Below are 18,173 nucleotides of genomic sequence, written 5' to 3' on the forward strand. Positions count from 1 at the left end.
ACTTCTGTTCAAGGATTGTGAGAAATGTACCGGGCACTGATTTTGAAGACGTTTGATTTTGGCTTAATCTGGTAATCAACCACAACACTTAATTCAAAAATTGCTATGAAGAGGCCTGGGGGACCAATCACATCATATTTTGTTTATAAACGTATAAAACAAGAACAACAAATAAAAGCAAAAACAACAACAACAACAACAAATCAAAAGTATTATAAAGTAGGTGTGACTTTGTAGCACTGTCTTTAACAGACTAGAGAGAGAGAGAGAGAGAGAGAGAGAGGGGGTGAGGGAGGAAGGAAGGAGAACTTGTGTGTGTATATTATGTGCATGTGTGCTTGTATGTGTGTGCGTGTGTGTGTGTGTGTGTGTGTGTGTGTGTGTGTGTGTGTGTTTGTAGTTCTGTTTTCGTCTGTGTAAGTTGCATATGCAGTAACATAAACGGTCTGAAATCTAGACTACAGTATCTAAACGTACTCAATCCGCGAGTGTACAGCTGTATTTTGGAGCACAACGTTCTAGTAACCCGTGCTAGATTGGTGGGGGGGGGGGGGGGGGGGGGGGGGGGCGGGGGCGGGGATGGTGATGACAAGCGGGGGAATCCCCAATCGTCATCCGAAGTGACTCACTAATCTTGGCCGTATGGGGGCTGGTCACTGCAGGAGACGTTTTGGGGTCAAGCATGATTGTCAAGAAAAAACAAAAAACAAAACATGACGCGTTCTGTGACTAACATGCTCACTTTAGTTGCTACCTTATCTATCATTACTGCCTCAGTAGTTGGAGTACTCCTCGTATACTTCTACTATTATCACAGCTGCCACTGTCTTTACTACTTCTATGATTGTAATATTTTACTACCACAGTACATGTACTACTTCTACTACTATTATCACTATATCACAACTAAGACGAATTACTGCTCCTACCGTTTCCTTTGGTGCTTCTACTACAGTATCTAACACTTTCCACGTAATGTTCCATCTGTATTAAAGGACAAGTTCACCTTCATAAACATAAGGATTGAGAAAATGCAACAATATTAGTAGAACACATCAGTGAAAGTTTGAGGTAAATTGCACAATCGATGCAAAAGTTATGAATTTTTTAAATTTTTGTGTTGGAACCGCTGGATGAGGAGACTACTACAGCTTGTGAGTCATATGCGTACAACAGTACAAAGAAAATGTAAAAGAAAATTCAACATATTTTCACTTTTTTGGCATGATAAAAGTGCACTTGACTTGCCTCTTTCTAAAGGCAGGGGGAATAATATTACCCATAACATTTGTCGGTAACGAGTCAGGGGAATGTGTACTTTTTTCAAAAGATGGAATTTTGTGAAATTCTCCTTATATTTTCCTTATATTGTTGTACGCATGTGACATCTAAGTTATTCATACACTGCAGTAGTCTTCTCATCCAGCGGGTACTGCACAAAAACTTCAAAAATTCATAACTTTTGAACGGATTGTCTGATTTTCCTCAAACTTTCAATGATGTGTTCTACTAATATTGCTACATTCTCTCAATCCTTATGTTTATGAAGGTGAGCTTGTCCTTTAAAAGGACTACATGTTGTATAACCATTACATTACATGTATTTTTATCAGAGATATATAAAAAACAAGCCTGTTTACTGTTATCTTAAATGAACTTTTCCCCTATATTCATGCTCGTAATGGAACTACGAACTGGCTCATTTCAATTGCAGAAGGCAGTAGTGACGAATTGTTATTTACAAAATGAAGTAACTTAAGTGATCCGCACCTGTTACTCATGGGGGATTCCCCTTTTCATGGGGCGTGGCAGGTAAACAGATGACCACTCCAAACGCTTCATGAGGGGTAAACCAAACAACTAATCATCACTCACTGTGGACTTATGCCCAGTAATCCTCTGAGTCACTCATATCGCCCCAGAACCATTATACATGGCTCTAAACCCATATAGGGGTATTCCCCTACGTGAAGAATAAGGTCATTCTGGAAGTAGTCTGATATCCAGACCTTGAAGGACTTTAAAGTGGATAGAGGAACAGTACACGGAGAACTGCGGAAATGCATCAATCATTGACACATTTTGAGTGATGATATTTAAAATGTACTAAACTTATTAATGAGGGAAGTTAAAGATCATGATAGAGAAAACGAAGGTAACTAGACGTATGCATTTATGCATGTACATTTAGGGCCTACTTCAGGAAAAATAAATCTTGTATTTTATCTATTATTTCGTTTGTTTGTTTGCTTGCTTGTTTTGCTTTGTTTTAGTTTGTGAGGGCCGTTTAAATGTTAAACGGCTGAATATTGTATTGTGAGCAGTGTAGCGGTGTAGGCCTATGTGTACATGATTATCCTCTAGTTACAAGTGCATTACGATTATAAGCTCGTCACTGTATAGAAGTATAGAACACCAACAGCCACATAACTCATTATAGTTTCATAACACTTTTCGTATTCCTTGCACTCCGCGAACATGAACCAAAAAATGTGATTTGTTGAATTTGAATGGACATAATGCACTCAATTTATATGTAATACTAATACACTTACATACATTATACACACTGACTGGACTTCGGCGTTTCACACTCAAAGAGGGTCTGCGTGGAAAGACTAGGTCTGTGTTTGCCGCATCCATTATTTGAACAGAAGCCCTCCTCGATTTATATGCAAATGAGATGATCCGAGGGACTCCGTATTGACACGTTCCAAATATGGACATGCTATTGTCGACTTCATATCGTGCCCTCTTGTTCGGCAGTGGCGTAATGGTCAGCCCCTAACTTGGATGTCAGATCGTACGAGTATTTGACTCACTGCTGTCTTGCAAAATAGCCATGAATCTTACCGGAATTACTCGTAGCTCAGATCCAAATTATGCAAAGCTAATATTTAATGTGATCAAGTTGATACCAACGGCGGTTCAGGTAACTAGGAACAAAACTGATTACACTTATATCATTCTGTGTTGATCGTGATGACAATGAAAAAAAAACAGAGGAAATTTCTTTTTGAATCGGTTGTTATTTCTTTATGTGCTCAATAGCGATACAATAGAAGAAACAGGAGAACGAATTTTTGATTAAATTTCATGCTTCAATCTCAGATTTTCCAATAGTTGTTTGTGTCTAATGCACATGTACACTCAGTCACGACACAAATTACATTTATGATTCTAAATACTTGTAATGCGTGTAATGATGACTTATTTAGAATTGGTCAAGCTCCTACATTGTGTAAACGCTATCACATCCAAACCCCTGACTCACTATGCACACTTATGGCCTCCTTTTTAGACATTGGGGGAGAGAGAAAGAAGGGGGATGGGTTATAGCAATAGAAGGTTCAATGAGTAATGCTTCGTTAGAAAACGAAGATCGAATAAACTTTGTTCAAAGTACAATGTAGTGCCTGACGCTTGTGCCAGGTTATCATGTTTACTCACTTTATTGTAACCGGTCACGAATGAATGCGCGCGCACTTAATGAATATTCAAGTGGAGAAGTAACAAAACTAGAAATGCAGAGAATTGTTGTTTCTCAAAAGCCAGGTTTCCGGGTAAACCATATAAGGCTACTGTTATCTAACCTTGCGCGAGTAATTTCTGATCCCTGATGTGTATAAAAAATACTGGACGAGGTCTAGCTTCATAAGTCATTGGAAACTTCCCTTCATGAGAAGACAGATCTACCAGCCACACACACAGAAGTGACCATCTAGGACCCAGCATCCAGGAAGAAGTTTTGGAGCATTCTTGAGAAAATCTGAAAGGATATCCATATTCATATAGCACTACATCAACCAATTGCATTCAGCAATTTTGTAGGAAGCCGATCGTCAACAAATTATTGGTAAGCATTATAGATAAGACTATTTAATTTTCGTTTTCAATTACATAAATTTTTATTACAAGTTTTCCGAGGATAGTTCTTTTCTTCATTTTTATTTAATGTGAAGATAATTATGCACAGAGTTCTTCTGAAATGGTTTTATAAATTCTAAATAAATTCCCGACAAAAAAAAAAAAACAAACTACACAACAAAAATAGTCTCGGTTTCATGTAAAGTTCATCAATAATGAGAGCTATCATTTTTAATTTCTATCATTTATTCATTTCATTTTCAGACAACATCCCTTCGCTTTTCAATCTTTTTATAAACACAATACACATTAAAAAGAAACATGGCCGACTTTGTTGGTGATGATATCGCTCCCCTGGTCATCGACAACGGATCCGGGATGTGCAAAGCTGGCTTCGCAGGGGACGACGCGCCACGGGCTGTCTTCCCTTCCATTGTCGGTAGACCGAGGCACCAGGTAAGACAATCATAGTTGATAATTTAAAGTAGAAATATATCACTCTCGCTCGCTGTCTTGATTCTTGTTTTTCTCACGTCACGATTACATTCCATTGTCTGATTGTCTGAAGAAAATGAAGAAATGCTGGTAGGTTCAGGTAAACAAAATTAAATAAAAACGAATGGTAAGAAATGTAACAATGTTCTGAATAAGTATGGGCCAAAGGACTAGATGAGGTTATGTACATTTATACCCTTCTTCATTCCAAAGTAGCGGACGTTCATCACCCGATTTCCCTCGGGGAAAAAAACAGTGAGACGTAGGCTATACTATAAAGTGAGACCAAAATTATGATGTCATGCTGTAGTAAAATAATCATCATCCATTGATAGGGATGGATGGGTTTGTGTATTTTTTTTTTTTACATAAGTATTTGACATTACCAATATCTCAACATTTTAATGTGCTTTATGATATGATTATCACGTAATCAGATAATCATGGCTGGCATGGGATCCAAAGACAGCTACGTCGGAGACGAGGCTCAGAGCAAGAGGGGCATTCTCAGCCTCAAATACCCGATCGAACACGGTATCGTCACCAACTGGGACGACATGGAGAAGATCTGGCATCACACGTTCTACAACGAGCTCCGCGTCGCCCCCGAAGAACACCCGGTACTTCTCACCGAGGCCCCGATGAACCCGAAAGCAAACAGGGAAAAGATGACGCAGGTACTTCATAATCTTTCTTCCTTCTCTCGGTTTGTTTGTTTGTTTGTTTGTTTGTTTCTTTCTTTGTTTGCTTGCTTGTTTTTCGTCTTTCCGCCAGTCTAAAATCTTATGGTTCCGTGCCAGTAGTCGTAATAATTAAGTCTTCAAGCTTTTAAGTTTTAACAACTTAATTTCTTGGAAAATATATACGGTATATATAGCTTCATCTCTCTTATGCTGCGTATGTATTGGGTCACTCGTTTTTCTCTCCTGTTGTTGGTAGGTTACAGCTAACTTTCTAACAACTTATATAAGTTCTTCTTAGTTCTGCTCCATATTGATGTTGTCTTTCACTCTGGAAATACCAGTTTTCTAATCTTAGTCACTTTTCATACTCATTGGAACACTATCACAATGATTTTATTCAGCTTAGATGATGATAAATAAAATAATGGATATGGGTCGTCGGTTGAGGAGAAAAAAAATATTTCACATGGGATCACATTGTAGTTAATCCTCTGCTATTTGTACTCCCACAATATGAAGCAACATTATGGATCATTTTCTGTGCAGATCATGTTCGAGACGTTCAACACACCAGCCTTCTACGTAGCCATCCAAGCCGTCATGTCCCTCTACGCCTCGGGACGGACAACAGGGATTGTCTTCGATGCCGGCGATGGCGTCTCCCATACCGTGCCGATCTATGAAGGCTACGCCCTCCCTCATGCTATCCTTCGTATGGATCTGGCTGGTAGAGATCTGACAGATTACCTGATGAAGATACTCACAGAGAGAGGCTACACCTTCACGTCCACAGGTAGTGATAACGATTTTGATTCATAATTTCTTACCTAAAAGGTTGGAGTATATTGTTTTCATTTCTGTTATGATAATATTTTTGAAACTTCAGTATCGTGCATCATTTACCTGGGGTAATAATCGAACATAATTATATAGTAAAATAAGATTTTCTTTATTGTCCAAATTACGGAACTTTACTTTACTTTCTGTTTGATTAATGAAACATGATTGATAATCGTCTTACAGAAAGTAATGTCGGTGTCATGGATTTGATAATTGGTAGGAAAATGTAAAGAAAAACAGATGTTGAATTAAGCGATCTTGGAATTTTGTTTGCCCCACAGCTGAGAGAGAAATCGTTCGCGACATCAAGGAGAAGCTCTGCTACGTCCCTCTCGACTTCGACCAGGAGATGGAGGCCACGGCGAGGTCATCGTCCCTCGAGAAGAGCTACGAGCTTCCCGACGGTCAGGTGATCACCATCGGCAACGAACGCTTCCGGGCTCCCGAGGCGCTCTTCCAACCGTCTTTCCTGGGCCAAGAGCTGGCGGGCATCCACGAGACCACCTTTAACAGCATCATGAAGTGTGATGTAGACATCCGAAGAGATCTCTATAGCAACACTGTCCTCTCTGGCGGATCCACCATGTTTCCTGGAATCGCTGACAGGATGCACAAGGAGCTGACGGCCCTAGCTCCTCCATCCATGAAGATCAAGATCATCGCTCCTCCAGAGAGGAAGTACTCGGTCTGGATCGGAGGCTCCATCTTGGCTTCCTTGTCTACCTTCCAACAAATGTGGATCAGCAAACAGGAGTATGATGAGTCGGGGCCAGGCATCGTTCACAGGAAATGCTTTTAAATTATTTATCGGCTGAAGTATGGAACTTGAAATATCGTGTGCATTCTTTTGCAGGCATGATTAGTAGTGTGTCCGTTGTTCCATCAAAGAGCTGTCACGTGCAGCGCTCTTATATACCCGATCATGCTAACTCTAAAGATACATACTGGTAAGTGTGTAGGGTTGTTTTGTTAAATGGAGTAGACAATTGTGTGTTTCCACATGTTTTCTTTCATTGAAAACTACATTTGTTGCCAAAATCAGTCGCAAACAGAAGTGACAACAACACCTCACAATTAGACAAGAATGAAATTTCTACAGAGTATTGATGCAAATGGACTGCAAAAATCACTTAAAAATAATAAGATGATAACACTTAAAAATGATATAGCTGTGTCAACAGAACACAGGTTGTGGGAAAATATTCTTAATGTCATCTAATTCTTATAGTGGATAGAAAGAATGTATGCATCAAAGATTGGTCTACGAAATGTGAACCAGCGCTGTCCCCGAGATACTGTCGTACTCGTATCCTTGCTCATAACACTTGTCCGTATAAGCAATGGTTTACGGTATATCTTATGTCGGTTTCAGTTGCATTGATTTTTGTTCTTTTGAGTTATTAAAGATTGAAGAGTGACGAAGCAGTATAATCATAATTATCTTGATATCACCCTGCGCAGTCCGACAATAATTATGGTGAAAGATATAGTGACTAATGTAATGACATGGATCCTGTCTTGTATGTTAACTCATTTAAAAACAAAAGAAGAAAATAATTTATTCTGTAGTATACCTTAAAATATGTTAAAATGAATTTCGATGAGAACTTACATGAATTATCTATGCACCATCTTTATTGAGACAAAAGAGGAAATAATAATTTTTTTTTTTTTTTTTTTTTTTTTTTTTTTTTTTTTTTTTTTTTTTTTTTTTTTTTAATCCAAGCAGCGGTTTGGTAGATCAGGGATGTGAAAACTTCCCTGGGCAATGCTGGGTATAAGATCATCTTCAATGTCTTTGTGAGATAAATGCAAAACCATGTAAATATATAATATTTATTTTTATTTTTTTGTAAAGCAATTGTAAATAAAATGTATACTATTGTTACGGTAAATCATTGAGATTAAGAGATAGGTTTTTGTCCTACATTTCGTATTGTGTTGGTCATTTTGCAGAGAGGATGAGGGAGAGAGAGAGAGAGAGAGAAAGAGAGAAATAGGGGACGAGAGAAGATGAAGACTTTTAAATTACAAAAGGAACAACTGATATAGAGGTATAAGATGACTTGATGACTAGAAATACTATTGAACAGACACACACATACACACACAAACATATATATATATATATACATATATATATATATACATACATATAAATATGAAAAGGAGAGGTTGGAATGTATTATTAGTGTTAGCGTCCAACATCTTTTAATGGGTGCACCATTAAAAGTTGATAATGCATTAAGATCTCTTGTTTTCATCTGTTTTGTGTGAACCAACACGTGGACTAAAAGCCTCATTATGTGTATAGGGTGCGGTTGAATATTTTTGTGTTAGTAGAGAAAGAAAATGAAGTACGAGAAAAAGAAAAGAGGGGGAAATATAGACATGAAATAGGTGAAAGGAAGGGTGATACATATGAAATTATCCTAAAAATATATCGAGGAAATAAACTGTAGAAAACAGCATCATGGTTTTCAGACTTAGTACCATGCCCTATATACACAGTAGTCAATTTGATTAATGACAGTCTTATACCGACACATGGAAGATAACAACAATTCAATTCAATTACAATCATTTTTTTCTCAAAAGGGTAAAACATAATACAAATGCACATTGTCACAAATTGTATTGATTAAATGTGTACAGTATACATGTATTCCAAAGTGAATGTTAGAATATATCACAAAACAGATTACATTATATTGAAATGAAATGAATGATAAGGGAAGAAATGCAAACTTTTCAAAGGTGAGAGGAAAGGAGTGATAAAATGAAATGTATTGCTTGGAAGAAACTCTCAAACTGAAAATCACATTTCGACTCTTCTCATCTGAATAATTCAGAGGCCTGGTTATTTTGTTTTTTGTTTTTGTTTTGTTTTGGTATCGTAGGGCTCTTATCGGTTTCCTTAATGAAGGTTATTTGTACTACTGAAGAACCAATCCATCGTCAAATCAGGTGAAAACTCGAATGTTAATACACAAGCAATTTTGATTATTTGGCAGTGTACTTATAGATAATGTATAGTAATGTACTTTGGAGAATCCTTTATTGGATTCCAAATGCTAGGTCTTGTATAAACAAACATATTTAGGTATACACGGTTCTCAATAAGGGGAGATGGATTGGTATAAATATGTATCCCTGACTATGGGAGATGAAATAAATCATTAGATAATATTTTGGGTAAGTAAATTACTGTTACAATCAACCAAAATGCGTGCAAGTCGTTTATTTCAAGATTTTTCATCATCAGAAAGGAAAGGACCGGTATGTGATCTTTTATAATAGGACCATCGTTCGTTCGTTCGTTCGAATTTTGTTTTGCTTCTCAAATCAAATCAAATAAAATATGAATAACATCAATGTGACACATTCAAACCAAATATAACCAAATGACAAAGGAGCAATACAAAACAAAAGTGCAGTTGATATTACATGCATAACAAAAATCTTTGTAAAACATTGATTGTTACATAAAATACAAATAAGGCAGTATATTTGATTTAATAAGGAAGCAGGAGACCTTCAGCATAGGCATAGCTTGACTTGGCTGATGGCCTCATTGGGAAATATAACTAAGGTTTGCCTCTCACTGAAAGTACAGTTTGTTTGTTTGTTTGTTCTACATTACAATAGTATGCTTTATAGGGAAAAGATGTGAATGAGTGTTGTGCAAGTGCAATAGGTGACTTGAATGTTTGTGTTGGGGCCATTTATAACATATAATTATTCTTCCGTTTATCAATACAATGATACTAATAATTTCACACCTAAACATATACAAAATCATATCAAATTATTATAATTTATTTTACTAAATATATTGAGTTAACATAATTTCTTTAAACTAGCTTTAAAAAAAAAAACCAAAGATGTTCGTGTCTTTAGGGAGTCGGGTAAAGCATTCCATGTATCAGGTCCGTGATGTTTCACTGACCTGAGCTATAAGAGATTTTGGATTATGTAGATGAAAATCTGTTGAGTGTCTTGTAGGGTGCGAATAAAAGTTAGTATTATAATCGAAAAAGTTTTGTGGTAACAAATTTTGCGTGTACTTATACAAAAATATATAAGTTTGAAACGTATGTATATCATCATTTAACACATTTAGCTGCTTGAATAACGGGGTCGTATGCGCTAAATACGTAGAGTGTGAACATATTCTGATCGCCTTCTTTTGCAATAAAAACAATAAATTTACCTGCGTCTTATTACAATTATCTCAAACAATATTACAATATGCCATATGAGGGAAAATAAATGCATTGTAAATCATATGTAATGATTTAGATGACAACAAATGTCGCAATTTAGATAATATACCAATCTGTTTGGATATAACCGTTATAAACTTTGTTCAAAGTGCAGTGTAGTGCCTGATCCTTGCGTGCTAGGTCAACGTCTTTACTCACTTTATTGTAACAGGTCACGAATGAATGCGCGCGCACTTAATGAATATTCAAGAGGAGACGCATCAAAACTAGAAATGCAGAGAATTGTTGTTTCTCAAAAGCCAGGTTTCCGGGTAAACCATATAAGGCTACTGTTATCTAACATTGCGCAAGTAGTTCCTGATGGTCCCAGATGTGTATAAAAATACTGGACGAGGTCTGGCTTCATAAGTCATTGGAAACTTCCCTTCATGAGAAGACAGATCTACCGGCCATACACACAGAAGTGACCATTTATAGGACCCAGCATCCAGGAACAAGTTTGGGACATCTTGCGTTTTCACAACCCTGGATGCCCAGTTCGCTTCCTGTCAGATAGTCATGTGATGTCTGGTTTGTATGCAAATGAAACAGCTATGAATAATTACTGTATGACAGCCAATCGTTTTGCAGTTACTTAATATATGCAGTATTTTGTAACCAATCAAAATAGTATTGCCTTTTTGACCATTGAGAGCTTGCCCAGATTATTTTGTAGACCCCACAATTTATTCAGTCCTGCTGTAACTTTCACAGAGTGATCATCTTGTTGTGTCTCAATTTTGCTCAGATCTGACGCTTCTAGCAGACAATTGAAACAAGAGTGTCAGGCACTATATGCGTCTCCAAAATGACAATTTAACATGGAAATCACTTTTGTATCACATGAATCAATGATACTATTTACTTACGTTCATTGTAGCAAGAGAAGAACTGCCGGCGTTTAGCAGATCTACGTGTATTAGTTAACCGTATGTATAGTGGTGTTGCAGACGACTTCCGAATGTATAGACTGCACGATCGATCCCATCGCGGAGCAAATATTGTGCGATCAATGGGATTTGTGTGCACGTTCGCCCGCCTGAGGCTCGTTCAAGAATATTCAAACTGCCAATTACATTATTTTATCGATGGCAACCTAACATCGCTTTCATGCAACGGATTTCAAGAACGATGGTAGGCTACCATCGATGGTAAGAGAAGCGATGGTTACTTACCATCTTTTTTAATGGTAAGAAAAAGTTTTATGCAACAGCGCACAGTTCTTCCGTGCCGTCGGCATTTTTTTTTTCGGCAGCCGATTGTCAGCAAATATTGGTAAATATTTGAATGTTCAATGTTTTTACTTTGTTTGCTATTAAATTTATCAATGTACTATATTTGTTGATTATGATAATGCTTTTCTTGGCTAGAGGCTTAAAATGCGTCGATTTTATCACGATCTGATGGTTTCTCTGATAGGAATTATGGCATCCAACAAAACAAACTATGTATGTCTGCATTCTTATACTAAGTATTCCCAAGGAGGTTTGAGAGATGGAGTTCCAACTGGCTGTAATTGTTCATACAGCTGCTAATTTTCTATTGATGCACAAAAGAATTCCACAGGTGCATTATTGTGCCTTTGATGATCAGGGTTCCATGCCGCTGTCTTTTTGAGCAATCTGAAGCTTCATTTTAAACTCAAACATTATATCGTCTATATTCTGCTTGTTCATTTGTCAAATAAAATGAATGTTCTCTTAATGATAAAGCATACGAAACAAAAGTAAATCCCGTCCTAGATTATGTACAAAAATGTAAACCTGAGCTGTATGTCGTGAAAATATTTGAAACTGTACTCTCACTACAAAGCCGATTTTATCATCTTTCCGATCGCTTGCGACAAATGAAACTGATAAGGTATAATTTTCGAGTATAGTTCTTTATTCATTGATATGTTAGATTAGTGTAAAGTCATGTAAAAACGAGTTATTCTGATTTTCATTTCATCAATTTTTGCACAATTTTTATTCGCGCATCCTCGTGCCTATACTATTAATGTGCCGCTTGTTTTCGAGGAAGGGACGGCGAAAAGCAATTACCATCATAAAGACATATCTTCCATTGAGAGTGACGAGTCATGATGCAATCCACATGAATCCATTGTCTTCCTATCTGTGAGGCAGCTCCAGTTTAGCACATACTTCAAATATTTCTGAGTGGCGGCATGAAACATGGGATCAAAAGGAATGAGACTGTTGTTACTCCATTTCTGAAACCTCCTTGGTATTCCTTAATTGACTCCATGCTGATAATGTACGGGTGTATTTCATTCTATTTCACACAGATTCACTTGGCCTCTTACTTGGCTAATGAAACCAAAACAAATTCAACAAATATGGCCGACTTCGTGAATGATGATGTCGCTCCCCTGGTCATCGACAACGGATCTGGGATATGCAAAGCTGGCTTCGCAGGGGATGATACACCACGGGCTGTCTTCCCTTCTCTTGTTGGAAGACCAAGACACTATCCAACTTCCCCGGTAAAACGATAACCCCTCTCCATACTTAATTGTAAAATATGTTTCATTTGACACTGTTTGAGTTCAAGAAAAATCTCTTTCTTTCTATTTCACTCTCTCTCTCTCTCTCTCTCTCTGACTTCAACGTTCTATCACATTCCGCTGCCTTGATCAAGTAATTGAAGAAAAAAATTATAAAACAACAACATAATTAATTGGCAGGAAATGTTGAAAGAGGGGGAATTAATATGACTTTATGAGAAAAGTTAAGGTTCCATTTCATGTGTCTTGGAAAATAAAAATGAAATTAAAAATTAATGACTAATTGATAATGTGTACATTGTATTTCGTACTCATACCATCTATATTATCAGTATGCATCGTAGTAATGCCTAGTACAGTATATCTATAAAAATGTAGGTTTATATAGTGAAATATGAAAGAAATTAATGGACATAATGTACTAATTTGCGAGATGATATCAGAGTCTGAGTTATGATACAAGAATTCATGTTATAATTATTTCATCACTATTTAATGTGATAGGAAATGCGAACCAAACATTCGATTAAGTTCCAATTGACAATATTGTGAACGGTGATATATACGTTCTACAATGTACTAAATTTTACCCACTCAGATATTCACGGCTGATGGCATGATACCCAAAGACAGCTACGTCGGATACGAGGCCCAAAGAAGGTGGGGCATTCTCAGCCTCAAATACCCGATCGAACACGGCATCGTCACCAACTGGGACGACATGGAGAAGATCTGGCATCACACGTTCTATAACGAACTACGTGTCGTCCCCGAAGAACACCCGGTACTTCTCACCGAGGCCCCGATGAACCCGAAAGCAAACAGGGAAAAGATGACGCAGGTACAATCTTCCTCCCTTTTGTCTTGTAATATTATTGAGTCACCATTTCTCTCGGTTTGTTTGTTTGTTTGTTTGTTTGTTTTTCGTCTTTCCGCTAGTATGAAATCAAAAGGTTCAGTATCAATAGTCATATTAGGTCCTCAAGTTTTTATCAACTACAGTTTCTTGGAAAATAATTATAACGGTATGTATAGCTTCATTTCTCTTTATGCTGCATGACATTGTGTATATGTTACATCATTCGTTTTTCTCTCCCGTTGCTGGTAGTTCTAACTTTCTAACTTCTAACTTTCTAACGACTTAGGACCTATGTAAGATTATTCGTATTTATGTTCTGTGTAATGTTGGGTTTCACTCCGGATGTACCAGCTTTTTAATTAAAGTCACTTTCCACTCTGTGGAAAACTATCACAATGAATTCATTTAACTTTTACTGATGGTGATGATAAAATAATTGTGTCGTCAGTCGAGAACAAATTATACTCAATTTTCATTTAAGATCACACTAAGATCACTTGAAAATGTCTGCATACATAAATGGTGCCTCGCTCGGATGACTTCATTAGTTTGATCAACTTGCTACTTTCCTTAGCATTGATACCATAAGTTTAATCATAACATCATACTATACTTTGTACATTCCGTAGACTTTATAATATTCTAGACATATTGTATATTTGCATGTTACGTCACTTTTGACATTGATATACTGTACTAAAAGCCTATAATAATTATCATATATTTTTTGAACCCACATTCTACAAGCTGTGCTTTTTCGTGGGTTCCTCATATTACACGTCAATTATACGTCTTTATACATTTGTGCAATTTTGATTCAAACTGACCACTGTGTTCAAAACATTTTTTTTCAAAATAAAATGGAATATAAAACTTATATGAAATATGGAATATGGAACATGAATAAAAAAAATTTTTATTCTTCTGCTAATATGTAAAATACCACTATAAACTTACTCACACAATATGACGCAACACCGCATGGACTTATTCTTATCTTTTTTTTATTCTGTGCAGATCATGTTCGAGACGTTCAACACACCAGCCTTGTACGTAGCCATCCAAGCCGTCATGTCCATCTACGCCTCGGGACGGACAACAGGGATCGTCTTCGATGCTGGTGATGGCGTCTCCCATACCGTGCCGATCTATGAAGGCTACGCCCTCCCTCATGCTATCCTTCGTATGGATCTGACCGGTAGAGATCTCACAGATTACCTGATGAAGATGCTCACCGAGAGAGTCTACACCTTCACGTCCACAGGTAGAGATAAAAAATGTGATTTATCTCTTGCTTGAATTTGAATTTACTGCCTCCATTTCTGTTTTAAACTTCAGTGTCATACATCACTTGCCTTGGGTAACAGTCGAACACAGACTAATACGTTTGTTTTTGTTGATCAAACTACAGATCACATGATGAAGATTCCCACCGAGAGAGGCTACACCTTCCCGTCCACAGGTAGATGTGATTTATTTTAAACAATAATTTCTTGCTTTAATAGTAAGAATTTATTGTTTCAATTTCTATTTTTTATGTCTAAACTTCAGTGTCATACGTCACTTGCCTTGGGTAAAAGTCGAACACAGACTAATAAGTTTGTTTTTGTTGATCAAACTAGGACATTTTACGTTTATTTCCCTTTGATTAATGAAGCATAGGGCCTACATATTATCATAACCGTCTTACGGAAAGTACTGTAGATGTCACGGGTTTGATAATTTGTTAGAAAATGTATAGAACAAACAAATATTGAATTAAGCAATCTTGGGAATTTTGTTTGATTTAAAGCCGAGAGAAATATTGTTCGCTACATCAAGGAGAAGCTCTGCTACGTCGCCCTCAACTTCGACCAGGAGATGGAAGCCTCCGCGAGGTCATCGTCCCTCGAGAAGAGCTACCAGCTTCCCGACGGTCAGGTGATCACCATCGGCAACGAACGCTTCCGGGCTCCCGAGGCGCTCTTCCAACCGTCCTTCCTGGGCCAAGAGCTGGCCGGAATCCACGAGACCACCTTTAACAGCATCATGAAGTGTGACGTAGACATCCGAAGGGATCTCTGTAGCAACACCGTCCTCTCTGGTGGGACCACCATGTTTCCTGGAATCGCTGACAGGATGCACAAGGAGCTGACGGCCCTAGCTCCTCCATCCATGAAGATCAAGATCATCGCTCCTCCAGAGAGGAAGTACTCGGTCTGGATCGGAGGCTCCATCCTGGCTTCCTTGTCTACCTTCCAACAGATGTGCATCAGCAAACAGGAGTACGATGAGTCGGGACCAGGCATCGTTCACAGGAAATGCTTTTAAATCATTTGAAGGCTGAATTATGGAACTTTGAATGCATGTCCCGCGTACATTCTGGCTGTTGTGTTCGATTTTCTGTAACAGAGCAGTAATATTGTGCATTGCTCTTACGTCCCTGTTGCTGAAGTTTTGATTAGTTTGTTTTGTTGTATGGGGGAATTTTTTTCTACACGTTTCATTTCTTGAAAAATACTTGTAGGCAAAACAGCTGTCAACAGAAGTGACAAAAATATCAAATTACAATCAGAAATGAATGGTTGAAATGAAGAGATTACCATAGTAACTGAGAAATAAGCTTTGATTCGAATGAACTATCAGGTAAGTTTTAATCGCGGCAAAGATCAAAGCAAATATCATTTGTACCTGCGACAACTGGACACATGTTGTGGCAAAGATGTTCAGTGTTATCTTGCAGAACATTTTTTATCCGTTGTCTACGTAATTTGGTAGTCACCGTATCCTTAACACACCCTGTTCCCTTAAACATTGCTCTCCGTAACAGAACATATCTGTTATTGCAGGTTATTGTCTGGTAATGTCCGATGGTAATTGTGATAGACGTTCACATCAACATTTAACATCATCCTGTGCTTATAATATTATGCTGTCGACTATGTCAACTCAATATTTAAAAAAAATACTATACAAAAAAAATGAACAAATTACAAGTGAGCTTTTTTCTATCTTTCAATCTTTGAGACATGTATCTAAGAATATATGCTATGGTGATACGAGCACCAGAAAATGGCGGTAAAATGTACCATATCCGTGTAATATTGTAAACTGACTGTAAAATACATGTACAGTATGATTGCTTGTATTCCAAAAAGCTGTGTCCTGCATTTCTGTATGCCTCATCTGCAGAGTGAGCAAAGAAGAGAGAGAGAGAGATGGAGTCGGGGGGGGGGGGGGTAGATATCACTTGGACTCACTGGAGGAAGTTGAAAATGGAACAGACACACAAAGCATATAATTGATGCAATACAAGTATATGCATAATATATATATATATATATATATATATATATATATATATATATACATGTATATATATTTAGTCTAGGTCCAAACATGTTGCGAATTCACGTATTGGCTCCAATGTAACGAAGAATAAACCGGTAATGCAATATTTCGCCAATATAGAGTTTATTGAGCAACTCAAATTTTCATTGACATTGACATTCCGCGTCGAGACTCCTGAAGAAGGTGGATGGAAGCCACCGAAAATTTGAGTTGCTCAATAAACTCTATATTGGCGAAATATTGCATTACCGGTTTATTCTTCGTTATATATATATATATATATATATATATACAATTGTATAGTATGTGTGTGTGTGAGAGAGTGTGTTTTGATAGATAGAGGAAATACTACTACTACTACAACTACTACTTCTACTACTACTACTACTACTACTACTACTACTACTATTACTACACTAGGCCTACCACCACAAGTCAGTACAAGGGCAGCAACGACAGCAACAAAACTACTAATAGTACAGTACTTTCAACTTCACTTCTCACTCTATAGTTCTACCTCTGTTACTATAAGGGCCTATCATATTATGTTGGATCAAAAATGTATCCTTTAGGGATTGATTGAAAGAGCTTTACATGATTGTAGGAATTTCAAGGTATGTCAGAATGTTGGCATGTCTGATACTCTACAGCGTACTATTCGCAAAATGATGTCACTTTTGTGACATTTTGCAAATAGCATAATTATACTATATGCAAAATGACGTCACAAAGAAATAGTGACATCACAAAGCAATTCTGGCAATGCACGTTGCTTCGTACTGTCACTCTGTGAAATGTAACAATTTTTAACGAAACAATGTCAAAGAAATTGTTCATCCCATATGTTTCAAATTTTGACTTTATTCCACAAGTCAAAATTTATCAAAACATTATCATTATGGTCATCCAAGTGGCTCATGAATTTCAACATCAAGAAGTGCGGAGTAATGTCAATCACTCGAAAACGCAATCCTAAAATCCACTACTACCACCTTCAGAATGGTGTTATTCCAAGAGTTACGGAGTATAAATACCTTGGAGTAACTGTAACACCTGACCTACGCTGGAATACACACTGTCAAAACATCAGGTGCAGGGCCAGCAAGACCCTGGGACTTATACGCCGAACATTGCCATCATGCTCAAAGGAAGTGAAGTGTAGAGCCTACACAGCATTGGTTAGGCCTAAACTGGAGTATGCCTCTGAGGTTTGGAACCCTCACACCTTGACGTCCATTAACAGCCTCGAACAAGTGCAGAAGGCAGCAGCCCGGTTTGTTGCTGGTGACTACAGATGGTCTACATCATCTACCCGTCTGGTGTTGGCA

At 37.4% G+C, this 18,173-nt stretch overlaps 2 protein-coding genes across 2 annotated transcripts; both read left to right on the top strand.

Moving 5' to 3' along the window:
* Positions 1-3,715: 3,715 nt before the first annotated feature.
* LOC139720390 (actin CyI, cytoplasmic-like) lies at positions 3,716-6,684 on the top strand. The gene is made up of 5 exons (XM_071631754.1): positions 3,716-3,856; positions 4,132-4,323; positions 4,800-5,039; positions 5,592-5,838; positions 6,167-6,684. Exons 2-5 carry the CDS (start codon positions 4,189-4,191, stop codon positions 6,682-6,684), a joined length of 1,140 nt encoding a protein of 379 aa, XP_071487855.1. The 5' UTR covers positions 3,716-3,856; positions 4,132-4,188.
* A 5,804-nt stretch (positions 6,685-12,488) lies between these two features.
* LOC139720391 (actin, cytoplasmic-like) lies at positions 12,489-15,825 on the top strand. Its single transcript, XM_071631755.1, has 4 exons — positions 12,489-12,635; positions 13,255-13,497; positions 14,533-14,779; positions 15,308-15,825. Exons 1-4 carry the CDS (start codon positions 12,489-12,491, stop codon positions 15,823-15,825), a joined length of 1,155 nt encoding a protein of 384 aa, XP_071487856.1.
* Positions 15,826-18,173: the final 2,348 nt, after the last annotated feature.

This window comes from Diadema antillarum, unplaced genomic scaffold (genome assembly GCF_040938485.1).
Source record: "Diadema antillarum isolate AM-2024a unplaced genomic scaffold, OU_Dant_1.0 scf00000128, whole genome shotgun sequence".
NCBI classification, from domain to species: Eukaryota; Metazoa; Echinodermata; class Echinoidea; order Diadematoida; family Diadematidae; genus Diadema; species Diadema antillarum.